The following is a 23,807-nucleotide window of genomic DNA, read 5'->3' on the forward strand; positions in this document are numbered from 1 at the left end:
CGTTTTTGTTTGCACATATGTCTGTTTGATTTGCCAAATATTTGATATAGGAACATTTATTCTAGCACATTAAATTAGCAACCAGTTTATGACAGGCTACATAGCAATTCCTAGTCCCTCAGTCCATAAATCCATGACCTTCGTAAAGACCTGGGACCCCATAGTTAAGAGTGGAAGCCAACCAGAATCGATTGAAAAGCGGGCCCAGCACCCACTATAGAGAGTTGATGGTAATGGGCTAGTCTCACTGCATTTAACTTGGAAATGGGTTTGGGAAGCCATGATATCTCTATCTTTGGAAAACAATAGTACCTTTGCCCTGTGTGGCATCTAGGATATGGCTCACTTTCCAAACGGAGGAGGCACGTTTGTCTTGATGTGTGTTTTGTATGTCTGGGAGTGTGGTTAAAGTTTTTTTTTTTTTTAAAGATTTGTGTTGAACCAGCTTCGTCACTCCAGACAGATTTCCTTTTTTTTTTTTTTTCTTCCTCCTGACACTTTTCCGTGTGTGGTCTTCAAAACGATTATGAGCTCCCAGCTTTGAGCCTCCAGCCGTGGCAGGCAAGCTTCCGTGATGGGCATAGGAACCCGAGCTGCCATAGTATCAACAGAGCATCTTCTGTTGACTTGAATTTTCTGTGACTCTGGAGACGTTTGGAACAGGCAGGTGACCATCCGGCTTGAACCGTGTTCTTGGAATTTTGCTCCTGGAGTTAGTGCACTGCCGTGAAAGTTTATGCCCCCTCCTTCTCCCTTCATGCCTGTGTCCCTCGGGTCCTACTTTACTTCCTTTGTTCTTGCTCTTTTGAAAAATTGATGAAGTCTTCTGTTTTGCTGAATACACAGCAAACCCAGAGCAGAACAAAGCAGGAGGGAAAACCACACAAGGAAAATGTTAAACCTTCCTGAAAAAAAGTGCTAGAAATGCACGTGCCAGGAGTGCATGTTCCTACCAGTTTCAAACCTGTACTACAGATCTGTGGAAAGAAGCCAAACAGTGAAAAATGCCAAAGGAAACTGAAGCTGTTCATCGATTTGTTTAGCGTAAACTCCTAAGTTTGAAGGGAATTTGACAAAGATAAAGACTTGGCTAAATGGTGAAAGCCCTCGGAGCCCTTCCTTTTACGTTCTGTTACACAAAGTCGAGGAAATATTTGTTTAATGATTGTTAAGCACTTACAATTCCAAGTGCTAGTAAAGTGATGTATCAGAAAAGTATTTTGAGGGAAACCTGTTGAATACGTATGGATGTAGGATCAGAAGCAGTTCAGCAGTGAGCACCAGGATTTTCTAGAAGCCATAAGACTGAGGACTCAGTTTGCAGAAGTCATGATTTGGAAATGGACCTTTGTACTGGCTTAGTAAACAACCATCTGTGAGATTCCGAGAGGGATGGTTTGCAGAGCACTAAGAACAGGAAAGGTGGCAGTTCTCACACCTGCAAATCTTACAAGTCTCCTAACATGTTGGCTTCCCTTATTGAGACAGCGTTTCCAGAGAATGTGATTGGAAAGGATTTCCAGAAAAGGCTTTTATTTCCGTGGAAGGAAATAGCGTTCCAGGTTCAAGCAGCCAAAATATTGCTTGAGTTCACGCTGAGGACTACTTTCAATTGAGGTGTTTACTTGCCTACTATCCTGAAAATCCCGGGGTCCCTAGACCCGATCCTGAGCCAACCTGAGAGCAATCTTGTGACCTAATGGGAAGGCTGGGACAGTGATGAGCAATTCTCAAGGATGGCTCCCTCACCTCTTCTGCCCTGTTGTTCAGAAGTTCTGTGCCCTAGATATCTAGATAATGCTTCAGGCTAGCCTATACTTTTAGGTAATTTAGCTGATAATCTGAGGGAGAAGTATTTCACAGCCAGTAGATCAAGGGGTGACTGCCACTTCCAAGGCTTAATGCCTGTGAAGAAGGTCTTGTCAGCTTCCTCGATGAACTCATGAAGCAGAGGAATGCATGAATAACGAGTCTGCAGCACCATGGACAGCCTGGACCACTGCCTGCTCTTGGTTGAGAGTCTGTTCACTAACAAAGCATGCTGTATGGCGGGTGATCTGTACCATAGGTGGTCACCAAGCTTATGGCTCCTTCCAGATCGAAACTGTACTACAGATTCAATAAAACGTGGTCTTTGCCGATGGCCTGAGCCATAAAGACACCATAGAGGCCGGTGTGGTTGAGGTGTTTGAGTCCCATGGAAATCACCCGTCAAGTGAGGAACTAATACACCTAGAACAAGGAAATATGCAAGAATGGTGGGATTTTATTGGTACCACTAATACTGAGATATAAAATGATCATGTTTTGGAACTTGAAAGTTCTTTTGAAGTTTTAAAATTTTGAATGTAACGTTAGATTTTTTAGGAGGATATAGAAGTGTGATGCTCAGATATTATAGGGAATTATTGAAGGAAAAATAGGCTTATTTTAGGGCAGGAATTTTGAAGTCCTATATTGTCATTCCCTTCCCCTCACCCTTATTATGGGGAAATGAAGCCTTCCCGCTCACAATATCACCACATTTTGTAATAAATAGCACCATATGAAATCCATGCAGGATTTAACATACTTCATGAAATGGTTAATGTTGTATTTTAATGTAATTTTAGGGTATATGTTTTAATACCTTTTCTGTATTCTTAGGTTGAATATATTTGCTATCTCAGGACAGCTTACAGAATTGTAGGGGCTAGAAATATTTTTATAGGAAAGTGCCTCGTACAGTCTACTCTCAAAAAGTGGTTGTTAACTTAGGGACTTTATTAGAAGTTCTAAATTGACACACGAATTTCCCAATGGGTTAAACTTTACAGAATTGCAAAGATCAAATAACATGATCTATATAAAAGCAGGCATAGAGCATTATAAAAAATGCAATAGATATTGCTTGCATGATCTTCAAAAGCAGTGATTTGCTTAGAATTCACCAGAGGTGAAAAAGGTACAGAACGACTTGGACCCAGCAGTGGACAGAAGGAGGTGGACACTGGGGTTACAGAAGTGATTTAAAGGGAAACATTTGGCAGTGTCTTTTCCGCGTCTCTTCTGACATTGCCTTGGACTGCTTGTCAAACTCTTGTATTGTTCTTAACATCCCACACATCTGTGGTTTATCTACCAAGTTGGATTGGAAAATCCGTAACGGTAGGAGCAAGCCTCTCTCTTCTCCGTTGCAGGCAATGACAGCATTAACCTGTAGATTTCACCTTCCCTGGCCCTGAGCCAGTCTGTTTATGTGCGTTAGGTCACCTGGACGACCCGTGAAAATACAGATTTCTGAGCCCCACCCCCAGAATTTCTGTTTCAGTAGCTCTGAGCTAGTCCCAAGAATTTGAATTTCTGCTGGGGATTTTTAACAAACTCTCAGGCGACACTGGGTCCTGCTTGTCCAGGAAAAACGCTTCGAAAACTATTGCTCTGGATCATGAAATGCGGGAGTGTTATAGCAGAATATAATCTCAGTTTTGACTGGTGGGAGTTACAATAAGAATTGCCCATCATTAACTAAATGGAGAGAACCTTTCACAGGGTCTAGATAGATAGTATACCAAATTACCACGAGGTACAGTTGGAAATATCTTACAGTCTTATATATCAGTTATATGTCAGTAAAGGTGAAACTTTAAAAAATAATAATCTTCAAATTTACGCATGAAAACCATGTGATGGAAATCTGTCCACAAAAGACAGTTTAACATGTAGGTGATATGCCATATATTTGCAATGATAAATAGAATAATGCTTCTCTGGAACTTAAGATTAAATACTTACAAAGATAATAAAACTGAATCAAATAGTGAAAAAAAAAATTGCCCCATAGTATATATTTCTGTTTCTCATTAAGGAAAATCTATCAGTGGATATTAAGCTCGTCTCCCCCCCACCCCCACCACTGTTACAATGGCATTACTCATATTTTGATTAAGAGTGAGATCTTGTAACTGCTCAACTGAAGAAAATTAAAATTCTGATTCCCAGCCAGCACAGGGCACATTTGTATGTATGCAGGCTAATGTTAATGACTTTATATGTTTGCAAGCTGCTTAATTTGGTGCTTCCGTTTTCCATATCCACTTACTCCCTTGTATTGATGTTAGTTTTTCACGCAAGATTAAGCTGAATTATTCAGTTTTATAAGGCGTACAGGTTTTTGCTGTAAAATTATTTTTTGTGGATGAGCAAAAATAATTCCACACCTCGTGGAGGAAAGGAAAGTCGTGACGCTGGGTTGGTTGTGGCTTTATCCCCATTGAACAAAGTCTTGGTTGTCTTTATACTACTATTTCTTCTTTTCTCATTCCATGTTATTTTGCTGGCATATAAATGGGTGTGAGAAGGAAAGGTTGTGTTTACTTCGAAGTGTACCCACAAATAGGTCTTAGAGACGCATGCAGAGGGCAAGACGGAGAATTCAGGATAGAATTCCTGGAATGAGGAGCTCATTAGCTTTGCAGTGAGGAAGGCTTGGGCCCAACTTCCGGGTCTGAAGTCCTGACCTTCTGCTTCAAATGAACCTTCTGAGGAAAGAGAGGAACGGGTAGACCTGTCTCTTTCCCGTGAAGGATAAAGAAAAAAGGAAAGCGGGCCTTTTCCGGGTGCTTGTAGTCGCAGTGAGCGTTCATTTCTTTACACTTGTCTTAGCCCTGAAAATAAATGTGAATAGCATAAAACTCAAAAGTGAAGGACATTACTGAATCAGCTTGGACATTATTTGCCATGTTTTACTGTTAACAAAAGAAGAAAACATCTTGCAGGCACTGCATAAAGAGAGTAGTTGTGGAAACGACTCGTTCTAGGTGACCAACAGCCGTGTCTCGGAAGGCTGGCTTTTATTGTATCTTCCTTAACACTGTCAGAGAATGATCTGCCCCACTCAGGCGCCCTGGCCATGACTCACACCGTCAAGGCCGCCTTAACAGCCCGCCTTGACTTCTCAGAAGTTTCAGCTTCCTCCTTAGCCTCTTAACTCAGTTTTCCCACTACATTTCAAGGCTGTGCTAGCTTCATTCACGCTCATGACACCATTTCTAGTGGCTGCCTCGGCCTCAACCTCTTCAACTCCAGCCCAGGTCTCCGTGAATTTAGCTGCTCCCGTCTTGGCTTCTGCTCTGTCCAGCAGCTCTGTTAACGCCCACTCACACCCTAAGAAGTCGAGTTTTACAATCTTCACTGCAACCTTTCCCTGGGGATTCCATGAAAGTCCTGCTTCTGCCTTTGGGGAGGGGCTGTTGGTTCACTATTCAAGGGAAAAGGGGAAAGGCTGTCGTCAGCACGCATAGGAGCTTGCTCCTCAGACTGGCCCACAGGGATGCTTGTCACATTTTTCTGAGACAGGGATGCACCTCATGAAAAATGTCATGTGTCAGCTGCCCCTGAAGACGTTCTGATTGGTAAGGCAGCGATCTAAGGTCCATAGTTCTGAAGTACTAAGGCAGTTTGGGGTCATATTTATCTGTACAAATGTAAGGATGGGCAATATTGAGTATCTATTCTTTTTTCTTTTTAAAGTTTATTTATTTCTTTTGAGAGATAGAGTGCCATCAGGGGTTGGGGCCGAGAGAGAGAGAGGGAGAGAGAGAGAGGCATCCCGAGCAGTCTTGATGCTGTCAGCGCAGAGCCCGATGCGGGGCTCGAACTCATGAACCATGAGATCATGACCTGAGATGAAATCAGGAATCAAACGCTTAACCAACTAAGCCACCCAGGCACCCCTAGTCTCTCTTTTCTTAAGTCCTATCATTGGCCATGTTTTTTTGTTTTTTTTTTTAATAATACCTCTGACCATCTATGTAGTCAATCTATGCTCAAATAGAATGCTTACAAGTGGGCATGTTACTTCTCCAATTCAAATTTATTTCTCTCTTCTTGAGGTCAGTTGATGGATTAAATGACAGAGCTCTTGCAATAGTACTTAGCACATGGCACGTGTTCAGCGTCTATTAGTAATTTTTGTTGTTGCTTTTATCCAGATCTGAGGACAATATATGTTACAGTTCTGTCAAGCAGATAGGGAAAAGGTGCCAGAAATTACCCGTCAGTCCCATTTAAGAAACAGGGAAAATATGGAAGCCTGAACAGATTGGCAATTTGATCGGCATATTGAGTAGAGGAAAAGAAAACTGAAATACGGTTCTTCATATTTTTATTTGTTCGGTGCTTCACATAACATTTTATGAGTTAAGGAAATGCACTGTAGGTCTCTAAAGAAAAGCAAATTGGAATCAGAAGCCCATCACTTGGGCGGCAGTGCCTCTGAAATCACACTGTCAAAATTGTGTCTTGATAAGTATTGATTGTTTTAATTCAAACGTAGTATGTTTTCTGTTTGTGTTTGTGTTTTAGAGGTAATGTGGTCTGGCAGGAAGAACACGGAGCTAGATGTGAGCTCCAATCCTGGCTCTCCACTCTGGGGAGGTTACTTCTCCTCTTCTCTAAATCGGTGGTGAGAATAGTGGTTCCCTAGGACTGAAACAGGCATTAAGGGGTATGCTCTCTGTAGCTGGCATATGTTCCTTTCTCTTTTCCATCCTCTTTGCTTAAACACTTAGAGAATGAGCCCTAGACTGAGCCCATGTCTGTGATGGAGACCAGAACCCCTCCTCTCCATTCCTCATTGTCCTGGGTACCACCACTTGAAGTTCAGAAATCGCTGTCCTAAGATAAAGTGTTCCTTTTGAGAAGAATTCAAGTCAAGATGAGGACTGAGAACTCCCATATTTTGAGACGTGTTTTCAGATCTTTATAATTTTTTTTAACGTTTGTTTATTTTGGAGGGACAGAGACAGAGCACGAGTGGGGAAGGGGCAGAGAGAGAGGGAGACACAGAATCCAAAACAGGCCCCAGGCCCTGAGCTGTCAGCACAGAGCCCGAGGTGGGGCTCGAACTCATGAGCCGTGAGATCGTGACCTGAGCCGAAGTCAGACGCTTAACCAGCTGAGCCACCCAGGCACCCCCAGATCTTTAACTTAGACTTTTTTTTTTTTTTAAGTTTACTCATTGTTGAGACATGGAGCAGAGGAGAGGGAGAGAGAGAGGGGGACGCAGAATCCGACGCAGGCTTAGGTCTCTGAGCTGTCCGCAAAGAGCCCAACGCGGGGCTTGAACCCCAGAAACTGTGAGATCATGACCTGAGCCGAAGTCGGAGGCTTAACCGACTGAGCCACCCAAGCGCCCCTGACTTAGACTTCTTTGGTGGTTGTTGCTATGAAGAGTTGCTACGCACGGGCTGGTCATACAGAGTCCCAGGGCGCTGGGTTGAGAAGCAAACTTACTCAGCAGTGGGTTGGTGAGGGTGGGGTAGATGGCAGAAGGAAGAAGCAGGATTGATGGCCTCCATCAGTGCAGTTTTGCACCATCATTGTGTCAGCCTTGCTGAGGCATAGCCTTGGTCCTTCCTTATGTCGTTTTGTAAATAGACTCTCCAGGCCATGCAATTTATCTCAGAATAGACCCTAAGGTGTCTAGAAAGCTATTCTTGACTATTTGCTTCCCTCAAATTTAGTTTCCATATTTCAAAAATAGTTCCACAGTCTTTTCATGGTGGTTCTTAGGAGTTAGCACGCAACAGATAATTTATTATACCACGGGCCATATATGGCCCGCCTGCCTCCTGTTTTTGCATGGCCTGAGAGCTAAGGATGTTTTTAAGATTTTTAAATGTAAAATGTATAAGAGACTCTTGGCTCTTAGGTGAGAATAGTTGCTCACAGAATTGAGGACATTGCCCGTTGCTAGCAGTGCCTGCAATATTTAGTCTCTGGCCCTTTACACAACAGGTTTGCCAAATTCTGCTTTCCACTTATATCTGGGACCTTCGTCAATGACTGACTGAAATCAAAGAAGCTTGTGGCTTCCATATGTCTGATCACATTTTGTTTTAAAAGTCTGCCAGTACACATAGGTTTTTTGATCACCATAGTATTTTCGATTTAGCAAATACCTGCGTAGTCTTCCAGCCCCTGGGTTTGCAGAGATTCGCGTAAGACCCAATATTTAAAACAGGTCACACAGCAGAGCTCTTTCATTTGAAGGGACCCATGCCACCTGTGCTGCCTGTTACCCAGCGCTCCTGTCCTCCCCCAGATAGTCTGCGGAAGCCCAAAGGTAGGGGCTCCGCCATGGAGTTACTACTGTTAAAGTCTTCCCATTGTAAGCAGCTATCTGCAGAGACAACCTTGGGCCACAGTGGGAATTAAGCCCTCAGTCATGTGGCCACCGCTTAGGAAGAAGCTGCCAGAAGACAGGCAGGGCTCAGTTCTGGTTATGGTGAGCCCAGGGCTGACAAGGATATCACAGAGAGTTGTCACAGTTACATTCTACTAAGGTCTGTTTTTCCTAAAAAGAGGAGAGGCTTAAACCCTCAAATATCAAGGAGTGTGTTTTCTAAGATTCGGGCCTCTTGTAGACTTACACATTAATGCCCAGGAGAAAAGGAAAATTTTGAAAGATTAAGCTTAGGAAGCATGCTTACTTCCTCAAAATACACTTTCTAACTAACAATAAGGATGCTTGAAATTCATATAACCCGAGACTGAACACTCCATTCAACAGGTAGGGAAAAGCTTTTAAGTTCCTTAAGAAAGGTTATAAATGGGCATGATTCCTGGTAACATGTCAATGACTTATCAGAGTCTGTCTACACTGAGAGTAATCTAGGAGGTAATACTGGGCATCTGAAGGAGAAGTGAGGAAATCGTCCACTTTGTGGGCAAAGTATAGAAAAGGGGGAAAGGGGGTTCTTTGGCTTCTCTGGAGTCCTAACAAAACCATATTCCTCTTCTGTGCATTTTTGCCCAGGGCCAGTGGTCATTACAAACCGTGGTTCCTAAATTCCCCAAAAGGGCTGTTGTGACTCCATTTTACCGAGCGGTCTCTTGGGAGAGCTCAGGGTTGGTAAAAAGCCCTTGAGTTGGCTAGAAGAAAATTGCGTTACAAATTGCATTGGCTGTATGTGCTCCGTATCTGTTTCCAAGAAGCCTTCTCTGTGAAATGATTTTAGAAACCGCATGGAAGTGGAGTGGGCGGGGTTGTCTTGGTAGCATCTAAAAGGGAGGAAACCTCTTTTGGGGCCAACAAGGTACAGGTAGGAGGCAACTAAGGGATAAGTAACGAGGAGCTAGAGAACCAAGTATTTTTTTTTCCAACATGGGTTTTTGTGGCCAAATCAGACTTTATTCCAAAAATGGAGATGAGGGACATTCCCGTAAGAGCTTCCAGGAATGGTTCTCCATACCTGCTCCATCTTTCTCCTTTCTGACTGCTCTCCTCCTCTGTTCAAAACGGGGGATGACGTAACACATAGTGGCAGTACCGAATTTCTCCCAGGGTACTCCTTGTTCACATTATCTTCCTGACTTGCTGTGTAACTGACTGTCTGTGAGTGAGTAAGTGGGTTGGGAGGTGAAGGGAAGAAAGATAAGGTATGAGATTTGAGGTTGGATAAGTCATTCATTGTCTGGAAAGACCCAAGAGGGGCTGCCTGAAACGTTGGTGCCAGAGAAGTTGAGAGAGGTGCCAGAAGACGCCATTTCACTTGTAACAAAACGGCTTTGTTCTGAAAGGCACACGTTTCAGGAGCTTTTCCTGCATGCAGTTAATTACACCTGGTATTTCAGGACGTTTGATGGTAACCTTTGGCATCTGCCTGGATGACTTCAGCCATTATCTTCTGGTTGTATCGCAGTGTCTTCCAGAAGGGCATGTAAGCATAAGTCCTCTTCCAAATACTAATAACCTCTTCCCTGGCTGTAAATCCAGCTGCATGATGTGGAAATGTAATTGGGCAGCCTACACAGAAGTTTGGAGCTCATGTGGGAATATCTATTTGTAAGAGAACCTGAATATTCATGTAACTGTCCAGACATCAATAAATTCTCATTTTACCTTATTTATTTCTGCTCCCCAGTGAACAGCAGCGCTCTTAAGCTCAAAGTTAATAGGCATGTTCTTCAGAGATGTACCCTCTCTTACCTTAATGGAACGTCTTTCTAACACATTTGTTCATCGGTTGCCAGGTAGCTCTCCCATCAGGTGACACGAGTGTGTTTTCTTTGTCTTAGTGCACAGGTGACAGTTACCATTGTTTGCCATCAATTAGCTTGGGGTAGCATGTCAAGGATGTACGGATGGTGTCATTTTAGTCTGACAGCCACCTGAGCCGGTTGAGAAAGGATTGTTTCATTATCCTCTTATCAGTACTGCTGGATAATGATACTCCACACTGCAAAGAGGGAGGGGAGAGAAAAGACAGGCAAGAAAGAATAGATTTTTAGGGATTGGCAATATTAAAATTATTCATGCCTCCAGGAGGAGAGAAAGATTACAGAGATGGCTGCGTGAACCCATAAGAAGCTCTGCTTTCCTAACGCAGCTGGAATGTGGAAGGAAGCCGCTCGCCCGTCCCGGGGGAGGGTGTCGGGGAGGGAGAATGCCCAGCAAAGCGGGGAGGGGAGAGAAAAAGGCCCCTGCTAGTCATGGGCCACACAGGCAAGGAGTCACCATGGCATCTCTGCCGTTTTCCAGCTGACAGGCCCTTTTCCTTGCTGGAAAATTCTCCCTGGTTTGTGAACTCGGGTCATGAGAGCAATTAAATCGTTCCATGGCGAAATGCAAACAACCACAGAAGGTATGGGGGCCCAGGTTTTCACTGTTGGGGAGCGAAGCTCCAGTCACCCCCAGCGATAGTGGTTTTCTCCAGAAAGACTGAAGGGAAGTGTTTTTCGAATCCTGAAAATTAACCACGGCCGCGTCTTTATGCTCTTGGAGAAACAAATAAAAAGAAGCCCTGGAAATGTAAAAATACTTGCAGATACACTAAGCTTCAGAGAGGGCTGGTTGTGTTGACATTCTAGTAACAGCCCGTTCTCACTCCTTAACGAAGCGAAGAGCAGTCATGCATGAAAATGACTTTGTTGTCTTTAAACTGAACCACATTAGGGGTTGTAACTCACAGGTGTGCCTTACCCCCTGTAAAATAAAGGACAACATTTTAACCCTGTGGGGATTCTTCTGCAGACCCCGAAGACTTTACAGCACTTGCGATAGAAAAATGGAACAGAAAACGCTTATTAGTAGAAAGCATGATGTATATACACTCTTTTGTGTTTTCAAATGACTCAAGGCCACAGTTTATATGCATCTTTAAGTAAGAGGCCACACTGGATTGGAGATTTACCATTTGCGGGGCACCACACGCCTTTGTTTCCCCCCCCCCCCCACCAGCCTATTGATAAGAATCATTATAATAAAGATAACCAAAGAATAACGACAGTGGTTTATTGGGTAGTTAAACACAGTCCAGGCACTGTGCTAAGTTTTTTTAGTCATACTGTGACATAGTCTCCTTATTTAAGATGAAGAAACTGAGCTGAGCTTGAGTGACTTGCCCAAGACCCATTGCTAGGAATTGGTAAAGCTTAGATTCAAAGCCGAGTCCGTCTGACTCCCGCTGTGCCTGCTTTGTTCTCTTAAGAACCACTCTGGTACTGTCTGTCTTGAGTGCCCAACTTCTAGGGAGGCCAAAGGAGTTATCATTTCCATTACAGTTCAACAGTTCCTCAATCCTTCCCAGGTTCAAATTTCTTCTGGGGGATGTGGGGGCATGGATGGGGGAGGCAGACACAGGGTTGACCTCAGCATTCCCATTCACATGGGAATCAAATTCTTTTTTTTTTTTTAATGTTTATTTATTTTTGAGACAGAGAGAGACAGAGCATGAATGGGGGAGGGTCAGAGAGAGAGGGAGACACAGAATCAGAAGCAGGCTCCAGGCTCTGAGCTGTCAGCACAGAGCCCGACGCGGGGCCCGAACTCACGGACCACGCGATCATGACCTGAGCCGAAGTCGGCCGCTTAACCGACTGAGCCACCCAGGCGCCCCTTGAATTCTTTTTTAATATCTCTGTGAAAGCCAACTCAGCCTGGTTTCATTGCTTAGCGGGGCCCTCTGTGCTCGGACCTGGAAATACTGCCGGGGAGATGGGTGGTGAGCCCACACCTCCTCCAGGGCACCGGCTACCAAGCATTAACTGTCACGTCTCAGGGTTACGGCGTCACTCAAGCACTCACTGTAAGCGAGTTCACAGCCTGTGGGTGACACCAGTTCCCCCTTTCCTACGAGAGTAGGCCCGCTGCAGAACACAACACAGTGGCTTTTTAAGCAATCGCAAATGACTCCAAATGCACATTTACCTCAAGAGCTCAGACTCAACGGATCTGCACGGCAAATCTGCTTTTGTGCGTGACTGATGGAGGTGGTGGCCTCTCAGCCTACCACACTGTGGCCACTTGTGGGAACAGGTGCATGTATCTCATTGCTCACGAATAACCCCTCCCTGCCCGCCTTCGTTCCCACCAGTAGATCAATACACCCCTGACAGGCATCTGAAATCTTTATTTGGGAAAAAGCACATTTCCTACCAGCTGTTTGTTTTCCAAACCAAATAATTTACTTAACTTGTCACCTCCGTTAATTTTCAGAGCTGGAAAATTTCTCTCGGCCGTGCTGAGGTCACTCCGGTGCTCTCAGCATGGGCGGAAGCAGAAGAGGGAGGATCCCTCTTGCGTTGTAACCAGCATTTTGGTGGCTGAAGCCGGCCGGGTGCATTGTGCGTGGGAGGGAAGAATGCCTAGTGACTCCAGTCTTTGCAAATGGAGTGCGCGGGAGTTCTGAGACAGGATCAACACTCCTAGGCATGTGATCTGAGATCTGTGTTCCTAGGTTTGAATTCAGCCCCGTGACCTAGACCGGGTACCCTAGTCAGGAACCCAGTAAGGCCTCAAGTTCCTCATCAGTAAACCAGGGAGGGGTTTGCAAAGTACTCAGTAAATGTTAACTTGGCTCTGAGGTGTAGGGCAGCGGGACGACGAAATGCAGCTGAGATGTGGTCTGGCACCTAATACTCCCAAGTGCACTCCCCAGATCAGCCTCAGCAGGCACTCTGGGAGTTTGGTCGAGGTTCAGAACCTCAGCCCTCCCTGCATCCAAGACCTGGTGAATCTGAATCGACATTCGACCCTGGATGAATGGTTTGTAAGGTGAAGCTTGAAGAGTAGGGCTCTGACCGCCCACACGGCTTCGAACAGGACTATGCCCTCCAGTCGGCTATTTTCAATACACCTCAGCCCGACAAGGGAGGTCTTCCTCCCTGCCCTCTAAAATGACGAAACATAGTCACCAAGCAAGGCCCATGGTAGCCTTCTGTGGCATTGGGAAGAGGGCCTGAGATAAGTTGGCCTCATTTCGGGAACACTCCTTGCCTGCCTCCATTCGCACATGACAGCCAACGTATCCCCGAGGGTGCCCTGTCCGTACCATAGAGATACAGATTAATTGTTTTCATGTGGATGGAGAGAGGGCTGTTGATTAACCCAGATTAACCTGAGCTACTTAGAGGCTCTAGCCTAGAATGCCCTGCTCCCAGTAGCTGGTGAGATCGCATCTGGGGACCACACGTGTCAACCCGTGCTGCTCTGTTAGTGCGCTAAAGCCCAACTGAGTTACTTACCTGCGCCCCCCTCTACAGGAGACAGGTGGGGAGACTTCAGTAAGCTCTGCTCCAGAGAGAAAGCCCAGAGGAGCAGGGAGGCTAGCTCCTGGGTCCTCCTCTGAGGGCAGAGCTCACAGACTTCATCTCAACACCGGGCTTTTATTTCCTCGGGGACTCCACCATCTCTTAAGAATCACAAAAGCAATAAGAATTTCCAATATGTTCCTCCGCCGTGCCTAATCACCTGTTCCGGCTGTCAGTCACCAGCGTGTCTGGAGAGTCCCCTAAAAGCTCTCTTCCAGCCTTGAAAGCAGCACTAACCCCCGTGGTGACACGGGGCAATGAAGGCCACCCCCGTGGGCAGCCTGCGTGCACCAGCTGATTGGATCACAACGATTTTGTTAATATTGCTCTAGATTCTAGAGGGATCACTTCCCTTCCTTACACTCTGATCGATAGTTGTACGCCCCATTGGCTGAGTTCGAAAAATCATTTTGAGTGTGTATGGAAGGAAACGTTTCCTTTTGTAAACAACCTTACTGTTGCGCTCTCACCTGGAGATTTTCTTCTGGAGGTTAAAAAGTCACTTGGCAAAACATGTGTCGTGTTGGGCATTATGTGTGAAGTCAGCAGATATTCAGCTTCAAACATTAAGAGAGACCAGCACCTGCCTTGGGTGGAGTAGGGGCTGGAAAATTGGGAAGGAAGGGAGGGAGGGAGGAAGGGAGGGAGGGAGGGAGAGAGGAAGGAAGGGAGGGAGAGAGGAAGGAAGGGAGGGAGAGAGGAAGGAAGGCAGGAGGAAGGGAGGGAGGAATGAATGAAGGAGGGAGGGAGGGAGGAATGAACGAAGGAGGGAGGAAGGAAGGAAGAAGGAAGGAGGAAAGGAAGGAAGGAAGGAAGGAAGGAAGGAAGGAAGGAAGGAAGGAAGTTCTTAGACTATGCTAATATAAAAGCCTGGACATATGACCGACAGAGCTGGAAATTCCTAGAAGTCAGTATAAGTAGGAGAGATACTACCTGTGCCACAGTGGCGATTACTGAGAAATGTGGATCTCTGGTAGAGGCCAAGGGCAATCCTACCAAAGTCACAGTTATCTCATTCCAGATTTTTGTCCATTGTATCAGAAGGGTGCATGACATGGGGCTGGGTGAATGTTGGTAGGCCATGTTGTTTGTACTTCCTCTAAGTCTGTGGTCATTACAGTGGTCACGGGAAGCATCCACAAGCAGCAGTCTTGCCTGGGACTACACACAAAGGGCTCTGTGTAGACACTGGACTAGAAGCTTCTACTAGGTTCCCTACCTCACCGGGAGAGATTTTGTCCCGTACTTCTCATCCCATCTGTTAGGCAATGGAGACAAGTCACAGGCTTCGGTTTGCTCACAGGGGATTTCTTACAACCAACATAAGATACTGTTCTGTATACTTTATAAGTTCAGACTTCAAATCGAACCCTAAAGCACCCCTCTTTGTTATTCTCATGGGGTCCCCAGCCAAAGGGTCGCTGCCTGTGTCAGTGCCATTCACCAGGGTTAGCAGCGGAAGAAAGGGCTATCGATATGTGTTTGACTGCCGGCCGGTCAACACAGCCTCCGCACAGCAGGAGGGCAGGTTTCTGAGTCTTCTGCCCTGTCTCGTGGACCTCTCACGGCCCACCACCTAGCCTCTCCACCACTTATTCCTGCCGGCAGACGCTGCTGTGGAAACCATTTGCACCAGCTAGAACTTAGAAGCACCTCCCCTCAACTGTACCCTGTGTCTCTGGCCTTCTGCCCACAGGCTTCTCGGATGCCCTGCTCTTGGGTATCTGGGAGAGCTTTAGCCACTCTGGAATACGTGCCTACTTGGAGATACGAGAGAAGCCACACCCGAGAGCAGTCTATGACCAGCGATCAACAGGATTGGGCGGGTACATGTTTCTTTCTGTTCCTGTCCTGCTCCTTGAGCCCAAGAAGGACTCCATTGACATTGAGTCTGTGTTCGTATCTGTTTAGTCAAACAAGCATGAATGGTACTGTTGGAGATAGCCGGCCTCAAGGCCACCTTGTTCCCTAGTCTGTCCCAGGACCTGGCTCAGTGCGGCCACACATACTTACTCCATACGTACCTGTGGAACGATTGGCCGCGGAGAGAGGAATCAGAGGAACATAGGTAACTGCATTCAGAGCAAAAGTATTAAAATAGGTAGAGGATATTATAGTCAAAAGCACAGTGGCACAAGTTGCTGTGGTATATTTGAGGCCGGGCCAGTTGTCTGATTTGGCCAGAGCACAGGGCACATCATGGGACCAAAGGGAAGACAGCGCGTTAAAGCGCTTTGCACACCACTTGATGATCTCTTCTAGCGGCCCTCAGCATTTGGGTAGCACTGATGTATAGAGACCTCTTCCCCTCACTTAACTGCAGCCTCCTCAGGGTTAGGGATCCACATATAGTAGAATGGCTAGCATGTAGTAGGCACGTAGGAAAAAATAATGGTTGGAGGATGGACGGGTGGATAGACGGATGGATGGAGGAATGGCGAGACGGTTGGCCCTGGCTATTAGTTGAAGGAGAGGCCCTAACCGGACCTAACTTTCGGTGTGTGGCAGGCTGCAAACCATACTGAGTTTCCCAACCTCTTTGATTGCAGCTGATGCAAAAATGTAGCTGATTCGGCTGACGTAGACCTCCGGGAAGCACCACATTTTTCTGTTCGCCGTAGAGTAGAGCATCGAGGGTGTGCACCAAGAGACCCTGTTGCCCATGGGGTTGGAAGCAGCAGGGGCCCTGCTCCCCTTGCGAGGAACACATACATACAGGAACACCTCCAGGGGATCGTAAGCGGTGGGCGCGTTCAGCAACTCCAGCAGAATAAATAGGAGAGCTCATGTTTCTAGGCTAAGGCAGGAAAAAAATTAGCTGTGTTTCCACAGTGTCTCTGTGACCTCTTATTATTCCATTAGTTTTTGGAATGGTATATAAAACACCACGCTCCGTGCTGACAAACACCAGCATTGAAACCGTTGCCACAGTCACTCCAAACAGCCTTCTCCCCTGGGTAAAATTATTATTTGGAATACAAGCAGAATTGTGGTTGCCCGAGTGAGCTGAGCACAAATGAGAGTAGTGATTCATAAGGTGACTCTAGCGAGTTTGCAAACGTGCAACTTTTCTGGAGGCTGACGCACCGTGAGTGCCTTTTCGAGCTACTAAGCACTTTGTAGTCTCACCACCTCTTCAAACTTGGGGGGCTGTGGAGGCAGCAGTTTTCTGAGGACAAGAGTTAACCTGACACAGTGCTGACTTTCCAGAAATAAACCCTTCCCATCAGATCGCACCCTTGTCAGTAGCTTTTGAGCAGGAAGATGGTAATTCTGCTTCTTCACATGTTCCTTTAAGTGCTTGAACTCTCGTTCCATTGGGTTAAGCTTTGGGGGGCGGGGTCATCTGGGGTATTAATTCTAACCTGAAGAGGTTGGAGAAAAGTGGTACTGGTCTAAAAGTATCGCTCCCTGAACTTTTAAACCCTCAAATCTCTTTGATTATGTGGCTGCTGCTTCTTAATCCTGAACCTGATTTCTTTTATTATTTTTTTTTTAGATCCATTTATTCTTTGACATCAGTGGAGTAAGTTCACAAAGAGCAGAGATGGGTAGAAAGCTCAGCATCGCTTTGTATAGAGAAGGAAGTTGAAGAGAGTCAGAGTAATGATGCTGGTTTGATTGCAGCATAATGAGATGTCTGCTGCGTAGGTCCCAGACACTGAGAGCCTCTCTGATAGCGATAGACTCTGAAAGTGACAAGCCCCGTCTCTTTTGTGACACTGTACCAATTAGCTGATCTAAACGGGCACGTATGTAAGTTTGAGGTCATGTACACTTCTCAGAGGCTAGGCTGCCCCTATGAATGAGGCCGCAACTCAGTCTCTGTGTCGTAATAGGGCAACAGTGGGGGGGGAAGCCAGAGCTGTGTCTGAGGCCCCTTTTCGTGTTTTGTGGTGCCGGGCATGGGCTCGTCACTGGTGGGGACCAAGTGCGTCCATCTGCCACACCATCAGGGAAATGCCCGGGGTCAGTCAGTCTCTGGGGTTAAGAGGGTAGCAGATCCTGCCCGGGGGCTACGACCAGGACAAGATATTCTATTACCCCTGATTCAGCAGGGACACAAGAGAGAGCCCGGCTGACCCACAGAGGCTCGCGGCAGCCTTGAGAAGAGGCAGACGGCCTGTGTCCTGCCCCTTGTGGGTCAGCACACCAAGCGTTCTGTCCCCTGTCGTCCCCTGTGACTGAAAAGTGCTTGTACAGCGACCTTGTTGCAGATGCAGACATTACAGGATCGACCGACTTTATGGTGCCCGCACTGGGAGCTGGCGGGAGGGCAGGGCACCGCTCAGGAGACGAACCATGGACTTCAGGGGAGTTGCTCACGCGCTCCCCGGGGCAGCAGGAAGGGCCCACCCGCCGGGGAGCCTGTTCCACCATGAAAACAGAAGCCGTGTAGATCCAGTGAGCCAGGAACTGTCCCCTTAACGCCACCGAGAAGAGAGCGGGCCCCTAAAACACACTCGCGGTCAGCCTTCGGGGTCAAACACGCGCCGTCTGATGCTTGTTCTCCTTGATTGCAGCCTCCGTCTTCTCCAGCAGTCACTCGAGCCGAAGCGGAGCCCCGCACACTGTCGGTCACCCTTCTCCGGGACACAGCGTGCAGGGGAGCCCCCACCACCCCGCCCCCCAGCTACCCCCGCTCGCGGCCGTGGACGCGGGAGCCGACAGGTAAGGCCAGCCGGCTCTCTTCTAGTAGTAGGTGTCGCCGCTGAAGTCCGCCGCGCGGAGAAGCGCCGTGACAGTTGCTGAATTTTGTTGATCATCCGTCGGTGGTGGGTTGAGTCCTCCAGAGGGGACGTGTCAAGAGTACACGTGCAAAAAGCACGTGGACCAAATAGCTTGGTTCTTTACCTGTCTTCATTACCTGTCTTCTTTTCCGTGGGGGAAAAAATGAGAAGGCACTGAAGTGTCCGACGCTGGGAAAACGCATCCGAATTTCCGTCTCTCACACTGTCCTCAGTCTGTTTTGGGGGCTCCTCTTTAAGGCAGTGTCCCCACAGGCTGGAAAGCCTTCCAGGTGCAAAACGGTGCCTTGAGCCCGTAGATGGGTGACAGCTTTGAGAGTATAGGGTTAAAGGGCACAGGATTTTATGCGGGCGACCAGAAAAGGGCTTTTTACCGAAGATTCTGCGTTGATGCCATCCTCATAAAGAGTTTTGGGGACAGTTTTTAAAATCTTGATATTTCGGTCCGTCTGTGGACCTCTGAACCCGCCAGTGGCGTGGACAGCACATGGTTCCTCTTGTTTTCCTCTCCACGTGTCAGCAGGCTCGAATTGACCTACGTAGGGGTTACTCCCAGACATCCACGGTAAAAAAAAGTTCTTGTAGGGACCCCGGTGCTGCAGTCATAGGCATTTGGGGGACTAATAATGGGTTGGTTGAATAGGCAGCGGGAGCAAAGGTTTTCAATCTTGGAAGTCTGGAATTTCACCAGCGATCTGTGGTTTCGTTGGTGTTGGCCTCGTCTATGAGTTTCAAGATGTGTGTTTTAAAGTTTGATAAACCGTATATTTTTTTACATATCCCTACTCTTCACTTAACGATACATCTCTATTTCATAAACTTCTGTGGAATACTACATGTCGGACATCGTTCCGGGTGCTGGAGGTGCCAAGATTATTAAAACATGATGCTGCCCTTAGGATTTAGTGGCGAGGACAGACATATAATCCAAGTATGGTAATGCTCTTTGGATCAGTGATGTAATAGAGATACCTTAGGAGCCAGAAGAGGAGGGTGTCCCTAATTCTGCCTCAGGTAGAGAGGGAAAGAAAGAGTGATCTAGGCATGGAAGGAAGAGTCACACTTCCCAGATGGATAAATGGGGAACAACATCCAAGGCAGCCAGAGGAACACGTACGAGACGCGAGAGGGGCAAGGACACTCGTGGAAGGAGGTACCCATATGCTCAGGTGCCATCATCCACAGTGGACGGGACTGATGAAGTCAGTTAAGAGTAGGTTGGCTCGTGTGGAGCTTTGTATTTTATGCTAAGGGATTATTTACCTCTTACTGGAAGCGAAGAATCCCTCTAGCCTGTCTCTGAGGGGAGAGACACATCAGATTGTCATTGTAGAGAAGGGACTCAGATGGCAGAGTAATTGAGGCTGGGTGCAGGGACAGGGGATGGGGAAAACAAGAAAGAGGCTGTTGCAGGAGTTCTTGTGAGTAAGATGAGAACTTGAACTAAGGTGAAGTGGTTAGGATGGAGAATTTATCCAAGGGCTATTATTTAAGAGGCAGAATCGCTAATTACTTATGTCTATATGGAGTAAAGAGGTAGGGCTGGATTCATTCGCGAGTTACACCTCTAGGCATAGGTGGAAAAGTGTGTCATTAACAGCAGCAAAAGGGGTGTTCAGGAGAAGGGAGAGTGGGGGAGAAAGAATGATAATAGAAAAAGAGAGAGAGAGAGCGCGCGCGCATGAGCAGGGGAGGCACAAAGGGAGAAAGAGAGAATCCCAAGCAGGCTGCATACTCAGTACTGAGCCCAACACGGGACTTGATCCCACTACCACGAGATCGTGATGTGAGCTGACACCAAGAGTCGGCCACTTAACCAACCAAAGCTACCAGGCGCCCTTCCAGTTGGGTTTTAAATGATGTAAGCCATGGGCTTCTCATCATCTCATTTCCTCCTGCCTGGTTGAGAATCTTAACTCCACAAGGTAGCACAGCTGAGAAGCCCATCTCTCGGGACCTCGTCTCCTTTGTCCCATCTTCTTATGAATACTCATGATGACTCTTTACAGGAATACAAGAGAAAAGCAATCTGTGTATCTTCTTCTTGTACACAGCCTAAAAAGAGTATATGTAGAAAAATATCTTTGCCATTATTGGAGTTAACAACAACCACCCAAACACCTGATGTTGGAAAGCCCAGCTCCAACGAAGGCTGTTGGAACGTGTTCCGTAGGTGCTCCTGCCGCTTGGCTTTGTTTGTTTTTAATATTTTGTCTTGTTGCATAATTTTAATTTTTTTCAGTTCCCTCCTTTGAAAGTTGGTAACGTATAAAAAACTGCCAGAATAGTACGGCTGAGCACCCATACGCCCTGCATCCATATTTACCCACTGTGAATATTTTGCCATCTTCTGTTTCTGTCTTTCTGTCTTATCTCTTTCTCTTTTTGCTTCCAGAGATCCTTTGTTTGTTTGCTTGCCTGTTGTTTCAGAAACCCTCCGAGAGATTGTTGTGAATATCATTGAGCTTTAACCCTAATTACTTCGGGAAAGCTCTCCTAAGAAGGACATTTCTCCTGCATAATCACAATGTAATTATCACACTCCGGAAAGTTAACATCAATAAAGCGTTATCTAACATGCAGTCGATATGAAATTTCCTCGATTGTGTAAATAACATTCTTTCTAGCTGGAGTTGTTTTTTTTTCTTTCCTTTCGTTTTTTTTTTTGTTTGTTTGTTTGTTTTCTGATCCAGGATTTAGTAAGATCACAATTCTCATATTTTTTTTGTCCTCTTGAATCTAATGAAGTTCCTCACCTTTTAGAAAGTTACCATCATCATCATCATCATTGTCCGTCATGACATTAGCAATTTCTGAAGAGCTCAGCACATCTATTTTGCTGAATGTTCCAGACTTGAGACTTGCCTGCTCTTTTCCTCCTCTACAGGCACCTTCCTCATCAGGACCACCTGTTAGGGAATGCGGTGTCCCTTCACTCTTTCGAGCCTTTGTCTGCGCTCCATGGGGAGTTAAGATGAGATGGACCACAGATGTGACAGTGTCATGTGACATGGTGTGAAGACAGGCAACCTTGGCATCGCTGAGATTGAGGTTTAGAAGCCAGAGGGTGTTGTTAAGTAACGACAGTAGTTGTCGAGGTAGACCAGCGTGCGAGGGAGGAGGGGGAGGAAGGAGAAGGACACGACGGTCCTTTATATGGCTGAGCGATGAAGCCTTCTGACGTCTGTGGCTTTGCCATGCTGCTGTGTCCTTCCCACCAGATGTGTGCCCATTCCTTTGCCAACCCAACTGGACTGGGCAAGTGTATGAAAGGTTATCTCTTCCGATCGGGTTTTGGAGAGGAGGATAATGTGAAATAGCCCTGAATTATGCCCTGTGTTTGCATTAGTGTGCAGCATAAAAACACGAAGAGGAAATGTGCTTACCTTCCGCTTCTGGTTTATGTATCTTTGCCTCTGTTTGCCTGGGAAATCCCCCAGTAAAAACTCCAGCAGTTTTCTTAACGGAAATAGGTTTATCACACTTTGCGATTTTTAGTGGGAAACTGGCATTCTTTCCTGCTTCGCGGGCATTGATTCATCATTTACTTAGCTTTAACTTGTTAATAAAATGAGCTGAGTCACTGTCAGAAGTCAGGAACAGTCCACCGCGTCTATCCAGTTAGCATCAGCTTCTTTGATCCTTACCGTCGTAAAATAAAATAAACGCAAGTTCTCTCAATTTGACGAGTATCCATTTTTATTTCGAAACAGTATCTGGATGATACATCGTTTCAGTGATTTAAGCGGCACCACACTACGTCACCGAATGTTGATTTAAACATTATTAAGGGAAGGGGTGTTTGACTATGTCACGTTGAGCGAGCCAGTGGTACTTAATGACCGTGGCTTCCCATAAGAGGAACCCCGTGTCTTTGGAAAGGTCTATTCATACTGTTTCATAGTATGTCTGTTAGAGCAGAGGAAACAAACATATCGATGCAAATTGCTTCCTCAGACGGAGAAATCTTCACAGTCCCAAGAAAAGTCAGCTGGATCTGTGTCGCTCATCTTGTCCAACACAGCTGCCTCTCTCCATTCGGCAGAAGTGCCCAGACATGGCGTGCTCTGTAGTGCAAGTGACAGAGCTTAAGGAGACCTGTGGATCGACCGCATGGAGCGACTCCGATGAGCCCCGTCTCTGAGCCAGGGAAGACCGAAAATAGAGAAACGATGTGGCCTCCTCTGGGAGTACACAATCTCGTACAGGAATCCACAGCAGGGAATGTTAGGGACAGTTGTTTTTGAGGAGGTAGTCAAAATACCTTAACCAAAAAAAAAAAGGAATATTGGTTTCTTGAGTCCATGTCAAGTATTGGGAAGCCATACTGTTTTTTATTCGTATCAGATGTGACATTTGCTCCAGTTCTAGGTATGTATATGTACAGTCTTTCCATGCCTTTGAGTAACCAGGGCTGGTCTTCACTGATACCATTTTCTAAGCCAGCATGGGAAACCTGTTGTAGCTTTTCTGGATGCTAAGGGGTTAAGGACAGCAACTGTTTTCTGTGTATCTTCTTTGCAATTCTGTACAGTTCTGCTCCTGTCAAAGCAGCCTGCTCACTGTCTTAGTTCGTTTGTTTCTACATCTTGTTTCAGGATCTTTTCTACCTAAGAAGACAATAAGGACCTTCCATTATTGTCCTAGTCTTGAGTGAACATCACCCAACCTGGAGCTTGGGTTAGTTCTCAACCCAGAAAGCCCCTTTGCTTCTTACAGCTCGCAGAGACAAGTTTCCCTGTTAACATCTCTTGGTTATTATCATCTGTTTTATTTATTTGTCATTTCCCAGATGTTGCCTTGCTAAGTGGATTACTCGTTCTCTGAGGGCAGGAACGTAAAATTTCCTTACAGCCTCCACACCGCGGGCCCGGTGCTCCACCGTGCTAGGTGCTAAGGAGGGTTTGACAGGGGAGAAGGACCCATGGGGGAATGCCTAGGAAACAGAAGGCCATTGCCGGCTCCCGTTGTCCAGGTGGGAGGCTCCTAGAAAAGAATGGTCCCCCCTGATTCGTTGGTCTGGACGGTGGTGGACCAGTTCTTCCGGTTCCAGCCATCTCGTGCAACCCGAATACTTTGCTACAACACACAATTGCTCTCATGCGTATGTTCACACGCATGCGCACGCACACATTGCTAGGACCCCCCCTGCTGTCATCCACTGTGGGGGTTCCCTACGTTGCTTTTCTGTGATCTTCACTACGAGAAGCCTGCTACTCACCATCCATTCCTGTCTCCATCTGTAGCGTCTGAACAGCTCAAAACTAGGTCTGTTAGCTTTGCTGTCCTTTCTTCCCTGGGATTTTCTAAACAAGCAGGAACATTGATATCTTCACCCACTCAGGATTTTTTTTTCAACCTCACACACACATGCGTGTGCACACACACGCACCCCACGTAATCTTTCCTCTCTCTTGTTAATCTCCTAGTATATGTGCAATAATGGCTAAACTCAGAAGCATCATATGAAACATTCAAGTTTAT

At 46.3% G+C, this 23,807-nt stretch overlaps 1 protein-coding gene across 1 annotated transcript in view; it reads left to right on the forward strand.

Annotated features, from left to right (window-relative positions):
- Nucleotides 1-23,807, forward strand: part of GLIS3 (GLIS family zinc finger 3) — a 298,713-nt gene that overhangs the window by 235,662 nt on the left and 39,244 nt on the right. Inside the window, 1 exon segment of the mRNA XM_053907755.1 lies at nt 18,099-18,246. Within this exon segment, the coding sequence (XP_053763730.1) occupies nt 18,099-18,246 (148 nt within the window).

Source organism: Panthera pardus, unplaced genomic scaffold (assembly GCF_024362965.1).
Source record: "Panthera pardus isolate Hobbes unplaced genomic scaffold, ASM2436296v1 HiC_scaffold_20, whole genome shotgun sequence".
In the NCBI taxonomy this organism is placed as follows: Eukaryota; Metazoa; Chordata; class Mammalia; order Carnivora; family Felidae; genus Panthera; species Panthera pardus.